This window comes from Rana temporaria, chromosome 12, assembly GCF_905171775.1.
Source record: "Rana temporaria chromosome 12, aRanTem1.1, whole genome shotgun sequence".
Lineage (NCBI taxonomy): Eukaryota > Metazoa > Chordata > Amphibia > Anura > Ranidae > Rana > Rana temporaria.
This window is the reverse complement of record NC_053500.1, coordinates 107,452,664-107,468,321: the sequence shown is the minus strand read 5'-3', so window position 1 is coordinate 107,468,321 and position 15,658 is coordinate 107,452,664. Positions and strand designations below refer to the sequence as shown.

The window sequence follows — 15,658 nt, the reverse complement described above, 5'->3', positions numbered from 1 at the left end:
CCCAGATGCCGTTGTATCTTGGTTTGAGGATTCAAACTAAAGATACGACGCGGGTAATTTGAAAGTACGCCGGCGTATCAGTAGATACGCTGGCGTACTCGCTCTGAGGATTTGCCCCTATGACGGCTTATATCCTCGAGGTTAGCCTGTCAGGACTGCATATCTGGTCATTCTCTATTAAAACGGGGGTTCACCCTAAATTTTTTTTTAACATTAGCTTGAGGCTTATTATGGGAAGCACAATCGGGTGTTTTTTTTTTTAAATCAATGCAGTACATACCTTTTTAGAGATAGATGTTCTCCGCGGCTTCCGGGTATGATCTTCGGGACTGGGCATTCCTATTTGATTGACAGGCTTCCGACCGTCGCATACAGCGCGTCACGCGTTGCCGAAAGAAGCCGAACGTCGGTGCGGCTCAATACGGCGCCTGCGCACCGACCTTTCGGCTACATTCGTCAACTCGTGACACGCTGTATGCGACGGTCGGAAGCCTGTCAATCAAATAGGAACGCCCAGTCCCGCAGTCCGTACCCGGAAGCCGCAAAGAACAACTATCTCTAAAAAGGTATGTACTGCATTGATTAAAAAAAAAAAACACCCGATTGTGCTTCCCACAATTAGCCTCAATCTAATGTTAAAAGTTTGTTTTTTGGGTGAACCCCCGCTTTAAGTTATCTTAGGCTAATAGAAAGAAATAGGTGCCAAATGTTATTTTATTTCAGAAATTGCTTATTGTATTTCCAGTATCTTGACATATCAAACACTACTTTACATTTAGGAGATGTTTTGTCCAGCTTATGTTTACATCAGAATTGCTTCTCTCTCGATGCAAGACTACAGGAATACAAAAGTAGTTTTGAAGCAAGTCAAATGAAAGTCAACTACAAATCAAAGGCATCTATCAATGAATTCTGAATGATCACAAAAGTGTCTCATACTGATATTAAAAGCACACTGCATTTCAAGTTCAAAGCTTGTTGACATTAGCCCTAAGCCACTTGTATTACTGTAGTTGTTTAGCTCAAATGCTAACAGCACCACAGAATATGCAGATATCCAGAGGGAGAATCTACAACTTTCCTCTTGCAGTCTTAAAAATATAGAATAGCAAGTATGTAAAAAGACCACATCAAAACAATACAATCAGAAATACATTACAATAAACAATAAAAATGTGTCATATGGGTGCAAGAAAAAAGTCTATAGTTCCATGTAAGCTCTGACAAGACAGTTTGGTTCTTAAACAGGGCTTTATTTTTAGAGTGCTAAATGCTGGAGAGGTAGAGCAGTTAAAGAAGAATTCCAGAAATGAAAATACATTAATAAAAATTTTACTTTGAAATATAAATAGAAAAATTGGTGTATATAACGCTGACATGCAAACATATATCAAATAGCAGCCAGCACAACACTAGGAGTGTGTAAACCAAGGAATATGTGAAAAAATAATTGTGCAGCGCTCAAAAATTCATAATGATACAAATTCATATATACAATCTAATATATAATGCAAAATGACCACAAAATTAAATAAAAAACAGTGAAAAGTGATGTGAAATTCACACCCAAACTAAAGTCTGAGTTCCATCATATAAAGGTTTTTAACCACTTCAGCCTTGGAAGAATTTACCCCTTTCCTGACCATAGCACTTTTTGCACTGCTTCGCTTTAACTGACAATTGTGTGGTCGTGTGACGTTGCACCCAAACAAAATTTAAGTCCTTTTTTTTCCCACAAATAAAGATTTCTTTTGGTGGTATTTGATCACCTCTTCGGTTTTTATTTTTTACGCTATAAAAAAAAAAGCCTGAGTTTGAAAAAAAAGCAATATTTTTAACTTTTTGCTATAATAAATATCCCCCAAAAATATATATATATATATAAAAAAAAAAAAAAAACAGTTTAAGCCGATATGTATTCTTCTACATATTTTTGGCGGACACATCGGACACGTTTGACACTATTTTGGGATCATTGTCATTATATAGCAATCAGTGCTATTTAAATGCACTGGTTACTGTGTAAATGAAAAAAAGGGGGTATAGTACTGCACTGCCGAAACATGTGAAACTAACAAAAAAAGCTGCCAGCACCAAAAAACAGAAAATTTGTGATTTCTATACTGCATTCAGCTTGATTTACATTATATTAGTTCATTATTAGCGCTGCACTTGTTCCATTTCCTATACTGTGTAAATGACACTGGCAGGGAAGGGGTTAAACACTAGGGGCGATCAAGGGGTTAAGTGTGTCCTAGGGAGTGACTCTAACTGTGAGGGGGATGGGCTCACTATAGCATTATATCTCTGTCATGTTGCTAGACAGAACAGGGAAATGCCTTGTTTACGTAGGCATCTCCCCGTTCTGCTGCTCCGTGACACGATTGCAGAGACCCGGCAAACCACGAGTCTGCGGGCACGGTCATGGAGCACGGTCATGGAGCATACACACGCGTGTATCGTAGTGCATCGGTCGGCAAGCGGTTAAACCGTGAATATAACAGTCCATGGATAAACAGTTAAACAATAAACGTTATGGCCAGAAAGGGGATTCCGCGTGTCATCAGTCTTAGGTGAAAACACAGACAATGAAAACCACCACCTGTAAGTGAGGAGGCTTACCGTGGTAAGAAGACTCAAATGGGCATATGCTCAATGAGTCAACAAGGCATGTGGTGTAAACACCAATGTATGGGACCTCCACATCTGGGCTCCAGATCAGGATGGAAGATGGTCCAATTGGTCAGGAGATATCACAGAGAAGCAGTCCTCAGAAGCAGCCAACTTGTCAGACCAAATCCTCTCAAGTGTTCAAAATAGCATGACCTGTATTTCTTCCAAAAGACCTTCTCGAATCTCAGCGCAAGCTCTCTGTTGTGTTCAACTTAGCCTCCTCACTAACCAGTGGTGGTTTTCATTGTCTGTGTCTGTGTCTTTCCTCCAATACTAATGGCACGTTGTATCCCCTTTCTGGTGATATCGTTTTTTTCACCGTTTATCCATGGAGTGTTGTATTCACGGTTTAAAAACCTTTATATGATGGAAAACAGGTAGTTCTGCCACAGCTGGAGGGCCACAGGTTGAGCACCCATGGGCTACTACAACAGTAATTTACAGTTTCACCATCAGCCACACAGAGGTGGCATCTGTATAAGCAATTTGAGCCATGTTGGCTTGTACACATTTAAAGTTATGTCAGTCCTGGTTTTCTTCTTCAAATTACCCTCTTTATCCTGCATGTAAAAAGGTAAGGGTCACTTAACTCCAGGATTGTGAAAGCCTTGGAGGATTAGGTGTATTTTGTAGGTGATGCCGCGTACACATGATCATTTTTCTGCATGAAAAAAACGTTGTTTTAAAAAAAATTTTATTTAAAATGATCGTGTGTGGGTTTTACATCATTTTTCGGCTTCTGAAAAACGACAAAAAAATGTTTCGAGCTTGCTGCATTTTTTTTACGACTGTCACGTACCTGATGGGAGACTGAGATGACGAGGTCGGCCTCTCTTGTATCTCCCGCCCTGGCACCGCTGGAGATGAAACAGAGGACACAGAGGGACAGGATCAAGAAAAACGTACTACACAAGGTAGTGACAAGGCGGACTCTTTCAGGCAATCACAGGGACATAGGGATTTAGAAAAATATAAATTTAATTACAAAAATTACAAAATTTACATACGCGAAACGCGTAGGCGAGACGAAAGATAATATTGCTTGTGATTGTATATCCTGTACTTTTTCATTGTATTTTATTGAAGTTATTGTATGTAATTTTTGTAATTAAATTTATATTTTTCTAAATCCCTATGTCCCTGTGATTGCCTGAAAGAGTCCGCCTTGTCACTACCTTGTGTAGGACGTTTTTTTGATTTAATATTTAGGATGTTGGCAAATGTGAGTGCCTTTATGTTTTCCCTTCCCCTTACCTTTTTGAACCGAGGGACAGGAGGAACACGAGTGCCTGCAGATGAAGACTCTGACAGCAGTAGCGGGAGGTGCGAGCCGGGATGAGTAGGAGGCACTCCACGGGAGCAGCGACACTGGATATCAGATGAGGTGTAGTTCCTGGAAGACTTGTAGCAGGAAGTCGCAGGAGCAAGTCGCAGACACTGGGGGGTTGCCAGGGCTCAGCACAGGAAGCAGATGCGGGGTCATACAGAAAGCCGGATCAAGTGGAAGGCGGGCAGCGAGGTACCAAGCAGCAGGCGGTAGAGGCGTCAGGTGAGTAGCCAGGATCAGAAACCGGTAGTCAGGGAGTAACAGAGTTCAGGAACAGGGTCAGGGCAAGCCGGGTTCAGCAACAGGAGATCAGCAAGGTAACAGCAAGGTTCTGGGTATCAGGGTACAAGCTGAAGACCAGTCAGCACCGCCTGATGGTCCGAGCTCTCTTTAAATAGGCATCAGGAAGGATCTTCCTGTCACATGATGAGCCTATGGCTCCCATTTCTTATACTGGCAAGATTGCCAGTACTTCTTCTATGGCCATTTCTTCTACTGGCAAGATTGCCAGTAGTTCTACTACGGACATTTCCCTGACACTCCGTCCTTTCCTTACAACGACATTTTAAACTATGTAATTTTTCGGGTTGTAAAAAATGATCGTGTGTGGGCTAAAATGACGATAAAAACCTGCACATGCTCAGAAGCAAGTTATGAGATGGGAGCGCTCGTTCTGGTAAAACTACCGTTCATAATGGAGTAAGCACATTCATCACGCTGTAACAGACAGAAAAGCGCAAACCGTCTTTTACTAACACGGAATCGGCTAAAGCAGCCCCAAGGGTGGCGTCATCCGCATGGAACTTCCCCTTTATAGTGCCGTCGTACGTGTTGTACGTCACCGCGCTTTGCTAGAGCATTTTTAAAAAACGATGGTGTGTGGGCGACGTCGTTTTAATGATGAAGTTGGAAAAACTTTGTTTTTTCTACATGCAGAAAAACTTCGTTTTTTTTTTCATGACGAAAAATGATCGTGTGTACGCAGCATTACACTTATATCCATGGTATATATCAGGTCTGCTGCTGTTGCAAAATAATTTCTTCCCATCCATCCATCCAGCAGCTGTCATCTCCTTGTCTGTGCTGTGTGATCGTAAATTCTTTATAGACTTTTGTGGGGCTGACTACATTGCTTTGGCAGTCAAGATTTTGTGACCGTGTATCCAAGGACATCATGAAGTTAAGAGTAACTCACACATTATACTTATTTCTCCAAACCTACAGCCTCTCATAATTCTCCTTTAACAAGTAAATTGCATAGAACAGTAAAGGCTGTAATCAGATTTCACCTGTCTCCCTCCAGGCTTCACCCACGGGATGACTTTGGGAACAATTTTGACTTTAAAAGGCTATTGGTTGCATACCCAGATTTTGTGCGATATCTGAAGAACAGGTAAGTCAAGCCAAAGTTCTGCAAAAATAACATTCATAAAGTATTTGTGCTGCTTGCCTTCCAGGCAACCCCTTCCACAAATGTCATGCAGATCACACTTTTAACATGTTTGTAAATGCTATAGAATAACTTGTGACAATTATAGCATTGAAGTAATGGAAGCTGCTAAAACGTGCCTTTCCTTTTATAAACACCAAGATGACCCTGGCTGTCATGTTGATCCAGTGGCTTCCCTACTGTTTAAGTTACTGACTTGGAAAAAGTATGGAGATTAGGACTCATGACTTCACTTACTTAGTTGAAATGTGTATAGGTGATTAAGGGAAAGAGTGTTGGTTATCTATATATAGGGAGTTAATTGATGGTAATATTCTTCTATAGCATGGATTGTGTGCATAATACTGATATGTTTGCAATTTGGAGATGGAGGGATCCCTACATATAGAGTAGGAAGAAACAGTGGTGCACATCTGAGTGCAGTATGTTATAACTGGTAAAGGATTTAATAATGTTAAAATATACAACCCACATAGTAAGAGGTTAAAAGCAGTCTTATCACAATGGTGGCTTCTCCATGTGAACCTGATCCAGATGATGACAATGTCATCGATGTATCACTTGTAATAGACAATATTTTTTGCACAGGGGTTGTTCTTCCAGATGGAGTGGTCCACCCATGGCTAGGTTGGCATAGCTGGGGGCAAAATTTGCCCCAATGGCCGTGCCCTGGGTCTGTATGTAGAACTTGGCATCAAACTGGAAATAATTATGGGTGAGGCAGAAGAGGGTGACATTTCTGATGAATAGGGCTTATTTGGTGTTGATGAGGGGGTCTTGGTAGAGAAAGTGCTTCACTGCTCGGAGTCTGACTTCATGCGGGACTAAGGTAAACAAAAATGCCACATCAAGAGAATCCCACAGGTAGGCACTTTCCCAGGGGTAAACCTTCAGAGTATCTAGTAGATGGATACTGTCTCGGATGTACGCTGGTAGTTGTTGGGCTAAGGGCTGTAAAAAGTGGTCGATATAGATGGAAAAATAGTTGGTTTTACTTTCCATGGCCGCTACTATGGTGCGCCCAGGTGGATCGAATAGGCTTTTATGAATTTTGGGCAGATGGTAAAAGTACAGTGTACTTTACTGTAGAAATGCGGCTTCAGTTTTCGTAATGATGCCTTCTGTTCGGGCTCCTTTGACTAGTTGTTGAGCTTCGAGAACGAAGGGAGAAAGTGGATCCAGTGGGAGTAGTGTGTAGATCTTGGGATCAGATAGCAGTCTGCATGCTTCCCTGAGGTAGTCTGGTCTATCCTGCAAGATAATGCCAACTCTCTTGTCTGCTGATTCGATTATGATGTTCATATTAGTGGATAGTTGTTGGAGTGCTTGGTTCTCTGGGTTGGTAAGATTGGAGCGGATGCCATGTTCAGGTCCTGAAGACTTACACATATGTTATGCCCCTCCGTTGCACCAAATGTCATAATCTCCCCATAGCAGGCCACACAGGACACCTCCTTCATGTCCTCAATATAAATACAACCCCATTCCATCATGGCACCATCATATCCTGAAGAAGGAGCATGCATACTCCGAAGGAGCGCATGGCGGCCCCGTTTCCTACATTCACGGCTGGTGGGGAGACGATGGCCGGATTGACTCAGAGCCCAGTTACCCCTGGAGCTAGCAAGGCATCTGCAGCACCCCATACCGCCAGCCATTTGGATCAGGATCCCACAGAGAAGCTACCATTGTGATAAGCCTGCTTTTAACCCCTTAATATTATTAAATCCAATACCTATTCTAACATACTGCAATTTGATGAGCACCACTGTTTCTTCCTATTCTATACCTACAGAGCTGTTTCCTCTCCTACAGCTGGCTGCACTTCTAATAGCGCTTTATTCATCTGGACTTTTTTACCCATCTGATCTTGTTTTTAGCTCTTTTTTTGCTTGAACTGTTAAAGTTACCCTAATGACTATTTTCACTTATAGCCTTACTCTTCACAATTTGTCTTTCTCCAAGTTCCACTATACCCCCCTTCTTTGCCTACATATAGAGTACTGTGCAAAAGTTTTAGGCAGGTGTGAAAAAATGCTGTCAATTAAGAATGCTTTCAGAAATAGAAGTGTTAATTGCTTATTTTTATCTATCACCAAAATTTTAAGTAAATGAACAGAACAGCGCTCCCACGGGGGTGCACAGCGTGGCGATTTTGGTCTGTGCTGGGTCCAGTGGTGTATTTAGGTTTTGTGCTGCCCTAGGCCTGACTAAACTCGTGCACCTCCTAATTAAAATATGACCCACCCCTTTTTGTCAAGGCCACACCCCTTCCTTTTTAAGAGCCATCCTGTCATCTTCATGGGAGAAAGACAGAGGGACGCCGTGGGAGAATGACAGAGGGACGCCGTGGGAAGAGGACAGAGGGACGCCGTGGGAAGAGGACAGAGGGACGCCGTGAGAAGAGGACAGAGGGACACCGTGAGAAGAGGACAGAGGGACGCCGTGAGAAGAGGACAGAGGGACGCCGTGGGAAGAGGACAGAGGAACGCTGTGGGAAGAGAGACACCATGGGAACAGGAGAGAGAGGGACATTGTGGCGGTCAATAAGGCCTAGAGAATAGAAGGTTAGGCACTTCATAATGGCTCAGTCCCTAGAAACAGTAATGGATAATGGCCAACAGGCCCTCTTACCAGACCCAGTAAAACCGCAACAGTAATCTCTCTGGCTGGATGTTCGCTCACTCTAGGTTGCCCGAGGTGACTCTAGTCAGTAGTGTAGCATGTCTGTACCCTGGCAGTAGGTCGGTCTTTCTCCCTCTCTGGTGGTGCGGGTACAACGTGGCTCCCTCTCTGGTGGTGCTGTTACAGCGTGGTTCTCTCTCTGGTGGTGCGGTTACAACGTGGCTCCCTTTCTGGTGGTGCGGTTACAGCATGGCTCCCTCTCTGGTGATGCGGTTACAGGGTGGCTCCCTCTCTAGTAGTATGGTTACAGCGTGGCTCTCTCTCTGGTGGTGCGGTTACAACATGGCTCCCTCTCTGGTGGTGCGGTTACAGCGTGGCTCCCTTTCTGGTGGTGCAGTTATAGCGTGGCTCCCTTTCTGGTGGTGCAGTTACAGCGTGGCTCTCTCTGGTGGTGCGGTTACAATGTGGCTCCCTTTCTGGTGGTGCGGTTACAGCGTGGCTCCCTCTCTGGTGGTGCAGTTACAGCGTGGCTCCCTCTCTGGTGGTAGTTACAGCATGGCTCTCTCTCTCTGGTGGTGTGGTTACAATGTGGCTCTCTCTCTGGTGGTGCAGTTACAGTGTGGCTCCCTCTCTGGTGGTGTGGTTACAGAATGGCTCTCTCTGGTGGTGCGGTTATAACATGGCTCCCTCTCTGGTGGTGTGGTTACAGCGTGGCTCCCTCTCTGGTGGTGCGGTTACAGCGTGGCTCCCTCTCTGGTAGTGCGGTTACAGCGTGGCTCCCTCTCTGGCCTCCCCCCTGCGCAGTCCTCTCTTTTTCTCTTCTGTAGCACTCTGATTTTTGCCGGGTTCCAGGTCCTCTCCCCCCCACCCCAGAGTGCATGTATGCTGAGGGACTGTAGCCTGCCTGCTGTCTATGGATACACTGGGGCCACAGAAACACCGCCAATCTTCCGGGACTACATTTCCCATGGGGGAAATGTAGTCATTTGGGAAACCCGATTTGACTCATTCTCTCTCTTCTGTTTAGCTGACAGGAGAAAGGAAGGGCGCGAGCAGGGGAGATACAGACACTGTGCAACTCTCCTCCCCCTGTCACAGCGCTGCTGCCAAACTGATCACCGCTTTGCCGATGGGAGGTTGCTGACTGCACCCACTACAGCTAATTCCTGGTGTCACCTGATTGCAGACAGCCCCCCCATAGCAATGCCGCTGGATTTAGATGTAATCCCCTGATAGCGGCCCTGCTTGCGGGAGCCGGGAGAAGAACGCAGTGCTTTTTTCGTGCGAAGGTAGGCTTTTTCGCCTCCCCCGCAAAGTGCCACCCTAGGCCTGAGCCTTGTCGACCTAGGCAAAAATACAGCACTGGCTGTGTCCCTGGAACAATGACGTGGCTTTTCCCATGTAAACCACGAGATGCCATTTATTGGCTCTCCTCGCCCCAACAGTGTCTATCTGTGATGCCAGTCTGTGTCTATCTGTGATGCCAATTTGTGCCCATCGGTGATGCAAGTCAGTACTGCTTTCCAGTGCCCATCAGTGTCTGGTCATTAGTGCTGCCCATCAGTGTCTGGTCATTAGTGCTGCCCATCAGTACTATCTATCTGTGCCACCTGTCATTACCCATAAGTGTCGTCTATCAATGCCGGCTATCAGTGCTGCATATCAGTGCCCATCAGTGCAACCTATCAGTGCCCATCAGTGCAGCCTCATCAGTGAATGAGGAAAATTACTTATTTACAAAAGAATAACTTTTTTTTTTCAAAAAAAACCAGTGTTGATTAAAGCTGACCAGTCTGGAACGCGGAAGCGGAAGTGAAGTCACCAGAACAGGGCGGGCATTAGAGCTGAGGGCTGCCAATCTGAAAACAACATAGGCTACGCGCTCGGAGATCACAGGTTCTTCTACTGGCCTACCCCAGCCCCTCCCTCTCTGCTATTGACTTGTCTACAGAGGTCATGGACACCCTCTGAGGATGGCTGCCCCCTTCATTGAAAATACCAGTTACCAGCAATGAACTGTTTATAATTGCTATTTCAGCTAACACACATGGTTTTGTAACTAAGGACACTGCACCATTTGGAGCGCCAGAATCCCTCTTTCTTATCTGGTAGATAATATAGCACTTACGATAAGCAATTCTTTGTCTGCTCTTTTGCTCAGGCCTGCATCGGCATCCATTACACAAGTGCTTCCATGGAATGGCTATTCCTGTTCCTAGACCTCGTCGCCAATAACAACATCATTACAATACAATATTCAGTCACAGTAGTGAGTTGGGTATGCCTATCAAATTCCTGAGAGGCCAGATTAATGGAGGGTGCCTAGGCACTTGATTTAAAAGGGAAAACACCACTACCAGGTGAAGCAAAGTATTATAAAAAATTCCTATGAATGCAATATTTTTCATTTTAAAGTGAAGGTCCGCCCTAAAAAAAATGACACCAAAATCCTGCAAAAAAAATGAAAAATTAAAAAAAAAAATGTTTTTACTTACCAGAAATTGCGGTTGCTATGTGGATCTTCCTAATCTGTCTCTTCCTAGTCCGCGGCAGGTCTTCTTCCTCGTCCTCCCCACGTTGTCTTCTGGGGAATGGGGCGCGCTGCTTTCTGGGAACTGTGTGTATCCCTGAAAGCAGCCGCCCATTCACAAAGCGCCGCGAGACTCGCGCATGCACAGTAGGAAACGGGCAGTGAAGCCGCAAGGCTCCACTGCCTGTTTCCCTTAGTGAGGATGGCGGCGCCGGGAGCTGCCAGGATCAAGGGATCGGCCTCGGGGGGGCGACATCGCGGGCGCCTAGGACTTAATAAAAGTCAGCAGCTACAGTGTTTGTAGCTGCTGACTTTAAAGAAAAAAATTGCTGATGGAACCCCGCTTTAAATAAATATTTACATTTGAACAGCATAGGATATAACCACATTTTTTGCCCCATCCGCACAGAACTAATGCATATGTACTTTTCACTGGGCAAATTCGATATAGATCACCCCCTTAGTTAGGGGAAATGTCTCCAAAAGAGTACTAAAATCCCAACACAATTTTTAAACTATCGTCACTTTATCTATATCTTAAAAAAAGATGAAAAAAATGGTTTTATCTGTGTGATAATATATTATGTTAATTTCCCCTTTTTTCTTATCTTTCAGTCTGTGGGAAAGATTGTCTAAATAGCACTTCTTTAATGGCATTATGGGAATCCAACAGTCATTAGTGAAAAAGTGGTTGATGATACTATATAGAGGGGGAGCGGTACTCTTCTTTCTTTTAATTTTATTTTATATTTGTAACATATAAATGTACAGTACAGTAAAACCTTGGTTTGAGAGCATTTTGCAAGACAAGCAAAAATGTTTAATAAATTTTGACTTGATATACAAGCAATGTCTTGATATACAAGTAGTGTCATGTCACAACTGAGTATAAAAGCAAAGAGAGGCGCCTCTAAGTGTAGCAATATGATTACATTTAATGAAAGTACAACATTTAGCAACATATTGCTACACTTATGCCCTGTACACACGATCCCTTCAGGTCTGGTATGGATTTTAAGGGGAACTCCACCCCAAATAAAAAAAAAATGCGCTTGGAGTTCCCCCAAAAATCCACACCAGACCCCTTATCCGAGCACGTAACCTGGCCGGCCGCAGAAAGAGGGGGGACAGAGTGCGGCCCTCCCCCTCCTGAACCGTACCAGGCCACATGCCCTCAACATGGGGAGGGTGCTTTGGGGTCCCCCCCCAAAGCACCTTGTCCCCATGCTGATGGGGACAAAGGCCTCATCCCCACAACCCTGGCCGGTGGTTGTGGGGGTCTGCGGGCGGGGGGCTTATCGGAATTTGGAAGTGTAGCAATATGGTTGCATTTAATGAAAGTACAACATTTAGCAACATATTGATACACTTATGCCCTGTACACACGATCGGTCCATCCGATGAAAACGGTCTGATGGATTTTTCCATCAGTTATCCGATGAAGCTGACTGATGATCAGTCCTGCCTACACACCATCAGTTAAAAAATCGATCGTGTCAGAACTCGGTGACGTAAAACACAACGACGTGCTGAAAAAAATGAAGTTCAATGCTTCCAAACATGCGTCAATTTGATTCTGAGCATGCGTGGATTTTTAACCGATGGACATGCCTACAGACGATCGTTTTTTTTTAATAGTTTTTTTATCCATCAGATCATTTTAAAACAAGTTCCTAATTTTTTAACCGTAGAATAAATAACCGATGGGGCCCACACACGATCGGTTTAGTCTGATGAAAACGGTCCATCAGACCGTTTTTATCAGACAAACCGATCGTGTGTATGCGGCATTAGAGGAGCCTGGCTTCTCTTTTATAATCTGTAGCTCTTGATGGATTTTGCTTCTAATCCCCTTGTGGAGGCTTCCATTTGTGGATGGACATTTTATGGTTACACAACCTATCACATTGCTATAATCTTTTTATATGGACTATAAACTGAAAGACCTATGAATGGTTGTGGAACGAATCATTTAAGTTTCTATTATTTCTTATGGGGAAATTTGCTTTGATACAGTATATACAAGTGCTTTGAATTACAAGCATGTTTCTGGAACGATTTATGCTCGCAATCCAAGGTTTTACTGTATGTGGGCGTATTATTTTGGCTAGGTTACAGATAAAATACATGAGCTTCAATGATGCACTCCGCAAAGGACTATTTACTAATTGTCATTGTAAGAGCTATATGAAAGAAGCATATATTTACATGTATCTCATGATTTTGCAGGTTCCTGAGGTCACTCAATCTAAATGGAAAACACTGGAGCATATATAGGCCAACTACTGGTGCCCTGGTGCTGCTGACAGCCCTACATCTGTGTGATACGGTAATGAAATAATTGCAGTGACTTTCTTTTCCTTACAGTAGATGATAAATACTTTGCGGTGTGTTTGAAGTACCGTAATAATTGAGCTGGTAATCAGGCCAGCAAGAATCATGTAGTAAACAAGTAAGAAATACATTTCCTACCTGCTGAGTTGCTGTGTACTGACGAGCCTGTGGGAACAGTTCAGCGATGAGTGAGTAGTGTATGCAGTAAAACAAACATATTTGCTGCTTATGTGCTATAAGCAGTCTCTGCATACAATACGAGCATTTAAAAAAAAAAATCCTGACTCGGTTTGCAAGTGTTGTCTTGCCAAATGAGCAGGATTCATGCCACAGCGGTGTGCAGTATGTGAGCGGAGCCGATTGTAGCCGTTCAGAAATACTCTGTTCCCGAGCCTTTCCGAGTTCAGCCAAGCTGTCCCCGAGCCTTTCCGAGGCTCTCTGGTGCCCACCCCATCTCTGGTCACAAATTATTTTTGTTTTCATTGACTTCTATGGGGAAACTTGCTTTGATATGCGAGGGCTTTGGATTACAAGCATTCTCCTGGAACGGATTATGCTCATAATCCAAGGTTCCACTGTACTAATATAAGTATGTATTGTAATGTTTGGGGCTGTATAGCTCAAGTGTAGCCCTTGCTAGTGAGTACAGTCCACGCAACATTTTTCCATTTAAAGCGGAGGTTCACCCCAATTGACAACTTTTCCTGTTTAAAACCAGCTGCCATAGTACGGTCTGTATCCGTTTTTTTTTTGTTTTTTTTTGTTTTTTAAATCGGCCTCCTTACCTTTGAACGAGGGCCTTTAGTGAGCTGTCACTCACTTTTCCCCGCGGGAGTGGGCGTGGTTTTCAATCCCCCATCAGCGCTATGTCTCCTGGGAGTTAGTCCTGAGAATCCCAGGAGACGCGCTGTGTTAAAATCAGGCGATATCTCGCTGGTCACGTGACTAGTAACTTGTCTGCTAGTCACAGCGGGGAGTGTCCTTTTCAGGACGCTGCTGGCCTTTGTCCTAGCAACGGCGCAGTGTTGACGGCGCTGCTCGCCGTCACACTGTGCGTGCGCGGGATAGAGCGGTGAATGCTGAGGGCTTCAGGAGGGCTTCAGAGTGCCCGCAGTCAAGATGGCAATGTCCATCATCGATTTTTATAAGATATTCTTTTGGGGGAAATCGTCTTGGTAGCGGCTGCGAGTAGGAGACTGGTGAGTACAATTTTCGTTGTACCATCAGCGTTACAAAAACTTCTTAAAAAAAAATGTTTTCCCGCGGAACACCCGCTTTAACATTACCACATTCTTCACTATGCAAGTCAAGTCACTCTATTTAACCACACCCCCTTTAAGCTTCGCCCAATATTTAGCGTATTTTAAACCACTTTTCGCGCACCGCATTGTTAGTTATTTCACTTTTTGTGGAACCATGCCCATAATATGTAAATACCCCACCTCAAATTAAAGTTATGCCCTCGTTACACAGAACATATTTTTTTCCAATGTTTGCAACTATGTAATAGCCCAGAACACACCTGACCAGCCAGTGTGCTTGTGGTTCTGAAAACCTGGACCCATGATTGGAGATTTCATCCCACCCGGTTCTCTAAGAAATCTCCAGGCTCCAGGTCCCAAAGTGGATTTTTCTAAACAATGAGGAGATTGAAAAGCCAGTTTCCTTCCAATGAAGCAAACCCCCTGGAGCCCATCAACCTGCCTGGTTTAGAATTCTGCCTTCACCCTGGTGGGGCATTGCTCTGCCACAGTATATATACTAATACTATATAGTATAAATACTAATATAAAAGTGTGCCTGTTCCAGAATCGGCAAGGTTGGGGATTTAGGATGGTGGGTGGCAGTTGTGGTGCTAAGATCTTGTGGACTGAGTTGGAAAGTGTAGTGGTGACAGTAGGTCTGGGGACGAGGAGTGCAGGCACAATTGTGAGTTGAGGGGGTTTAAATGTTGCATAAAGGGGATGAGTGATGTGAGAAATAGTGGGTGAGGGGAGGAGTGGTGAGGGTAGTGGAAGGATGATAAAGGGAGGGGTGGGCAGACAAGTGGAAGAGTGGTGAGAAAGTGGGAGAAAAAAAATTGTAGAGGGGGGATCGTGTGGCAAAGTGATGAGAGATGGATGCAATGTTGAGAACCATAAAGACATGGATGAGGTATCCATACACCGCTCTACAAAGTACTGAGACACATTGTGATGGTCCATAAAATGGGGTATTTATGGTACTTTTTAGACTTCACTCTTTTTGCATAGAGAATCTAGACCTGCTTGCAGTAAGATTTTTCTAATTAGAACATCTGTATGATAAAGTGCCTTTTAGTCTGTCCAAAATCAATGACATTTTAGTTGATACAAATCCTTAAAGCTGAACTCCAGCTATGACCATAACTGCATACTTACATTGGTCTAGCTTGGTACTACTAGAGTGATTACTGCAGTTTTCTAGGTCCTCTGCTGTGTGATTGCACACTGATCACACAGTGACCACAAAAAAAAGCAAGGGACACCAATATAAAGCCCAACCATGCTTAGATTCTCACTACTTGGCTGACACCCTCAATCCCCTTGGAACAGAGGGGTGCCTGTTCACAATACTAAGCAGAATGTTTTTGGAGTTGAGCAAGGAGTTAGGAGGACCCTTCATTTGAGAGCTTACAATCTAATAACAAGGGGCAAGTGCTACAAAAAGTAATAATAGTGTGGCGTTAAGTTGATGAAGT

General features: G+C 44.0%; 1 protein-coding gene across 1 annotated transcript in view; it reads left to right on the top strand.

Moving 5' to 3' along the window:
* Window positions 1-15,658, top strand: part of ST6GALNAC1 (ST6 N-acetylgalactosaminide alpha-2,6-sialyltransferase 1) — a 219,199-nt gene that overhangs the window by 179,783 nt on the left and 23,758 nt on the right. Inside the window, exons 7-8 of the mRNA XM_040330101.1 lie at window positions 5,304-5,393; window positions 12,835-12,934. Of these exons, the coding sequence (XP_040186035.1) occupies window positions 5,304-5,393; window positions 12,835-12,934 (190 nt within the window). The remainder of the gene's footprint in view (window positions 1-5,303; window positions 5,394-12,834; window positions 12,935-15,658) is intronic.